This window comes from Ostrinia furnacalis, unplaced genomic scaffold, assembly GCF_004193835.3.
Source record: "Ostrinia furnacalis isolate ACB-3 unplaced genomic scaffold, ASM419383v2 OfSCF7332, whole genome shotgun sequence".
Lineage (NCBI taxonomy): Eukaryota > Metazoa > Arthropoda > Insecta > Lepidoptera > Crambidae > Ostrinia > Ostrinia furnacalis.
This window is the reverse complement of record NW_021137571.1, coordinates 58,605-60,606: the sequence shown is the minus strand read 5'-3', so window position 1 is coordinate 60,606 and position 2,002 is coordinate 58,605. Positions and strand designations below refer to the sequence as shown.

At 35.0% G+C, this 2,002-nt stretch overlaps 1 protein-coding gene across 2 annotated transcripts in view; it reads right to left on the bottom strand.

Annotated features, from left to right (window-relative positions):
* Positions 1 to 1,726, bottom strand: part of U2af38 (U2 small nuclear riboprotein auxiliary factor 38) — a 5,183-nt gene extending 3,457 nt beyond the window's left edge. For both annotated transcript variants that reach the window (XR_003656815.1, XM_028319793.1), the window contains exons 1-3: positions 1,458 to 1,726; positions 1,161 to 1,315; positions 504 to 661 (exon numbers count right to left, since the gene is read on the bottom strand). Coding sequence is in view for 1 of the 2 variants with exons in the window: in XM_028319793.1 (XP_028175594.1) it covers positions 504 to 661; positions 1,161 to 1,315; positions 1,458 to 1,501 (357 nt within the window). In the remaining variant the exon portion in view is untranslated. The remainder of the gene's footprint in view (positions 1 to 503; positions 662 to 1,160; positions 1,316 to 1,457) is intronic.
* Between the last annotated feature and the right edge of the window lie 276 nt (positions 1,727 to 2,002).

Here is a 2,002-nt window from a genome sequence, read left to right as displayed (position 1 = left end):
TTACTAATAATCCCATTAACCCCTAACATACTATTGTTACTAGTGGATTCACCACAATAATCGAGCAATGGCAGAGTTCAAACTCATGTTTCTCAGATCACGAGTCAGCCAGTCAGACCCTTTCGGATATTGTGGCTTCGGAGAAGTGAGTGGTGATAGTATTGAGTGAGTGGTTGTATAGTGCCTAATATGGATAAGTTTTCTTTCTGCAAACTGACAACTGCAATAAAGTATGCTCTAAAGCACTATAACTAAATGTCTACAGATAGATTAATTAATTTAGATGCACTGTGTGTGATCACAGGGACTTGAACAATGCCTGCAAACATTTCAAGTTCAGGTAACCCATTTTAACACCATGTGTCTTTCCAAATCCAGAATCATTGTAAATCCTTTAGGACTTAGTTAAACTTTTTCTCCATCAAGAGAGTAGACGATAAAAAATATTTTAAAATATCTTCAAAAGATTACTACAACATGCAATATATTACTTAGGTACTTACTTTAATGTAAACATTGCCTACTAAATGGTCTCCGAGATTATCACACACATTCATTTCTTCAATCTCTCCATACTTGTCTTCACATTCGACAAAAACATCTTCAAAGAAATTGTCGTAATGCTCCTGCATCTCTTCATCAGACACATTGGCAACCACCACTAGAAACAAACAAAAATTTTATGAGTAAATAAGTGAATCATAATCAATGTATTTTTCTCCCACTTGACCACTTGCTTGGCTGAAATGTATTTGCTACTCACTTCTATTTCATAATGAGGATCAGTACTGTTGTAGAAAATTCAATAAAACTAGTATCTACGTTAATCTTTAAGATATAAGAAAGACATATCTTTTTGAATTATCCAAATCGGACCATTACTTACGAAGATATTAAGTAATAATTATCCTGCTTTCGCCTCCGAGATTTATTTTACCATGTAGTACCCCTGTACGACAAGTCAATCCGCACACAATATTCAGCGCAGTNATAAATCTGCATTCACAGCTAAAAATCGAAATGATCCTCATTGTACAAAAATAACAAATACTGGAAAATGTACAGTAATCACTATCCACACAGACTCAAAACAGGAAGGGACTGTGAGAAAAGTCAAGTTTAGTTTAAAAATAAGAAATATAGATAAAAACAATACTTACAGTGACTTCCATCTGCAGATTTAGCAGAATTTTGGGGGTTCACATACAAATTTTGTAGTAAGACAGTTTGTGAAAAGGTAGGCTTATTGTGAATTCGAGAGCAACGGTCTCCGTGACGACATGCTCCTATCTTGAAGTAAAAAGAACAATTTACTCTGAAAAGAAGAAATTATTTTAGGCAAATGCTCAGGTTATGAATTACATTCAGTTAACTTTGGAAATAATTTTAACATACAAGTATGGAGATATTATACAATAAAATAAAGATAACAGAATCTTCCTGTCTAGATTACTTACTTGTCTTTTTCGGTACCAAATATAGCCGCTAAATACTCTGCCATTCTGACCGATGTAGATAGAAGTAACCTAAAAACTACAATCTAAATTAATGCAAAATATGGAAATTCCACACACAGTTGGTACCTGTGTTTTAAATTAATTACTAAATCAAAAACACGTATTTCTTGTGAAATAAACAAGCGATTGGCATTAAAATAACTTTATGTAAAAATCTCCATTTCAGCCAACACCAAACACCGCCACCAAACACTAGTGATGTGACAAGTGACAGTCAAGTAGTGGTGGTTATAAAAGAATCGACAAACGATCTGCTGCTTTTACATTATNTACATTATTCGGAAATTAGCTATAGTTCCAAAATACTGGACTGTCCTGTCGATGACATTGACAGTGGGGCGCCACCGTCAATACCGGATCGCTGGTTCAGATTTTTGCCATGTTGGAAACCATATAGTTGAACGATGGTAGCGCCCCCCTGTCATTGAGTTTGGTGGGACAGTTCAGCGTGGGTCATCTATAAATCAAGTCAATGTGAACCAGTG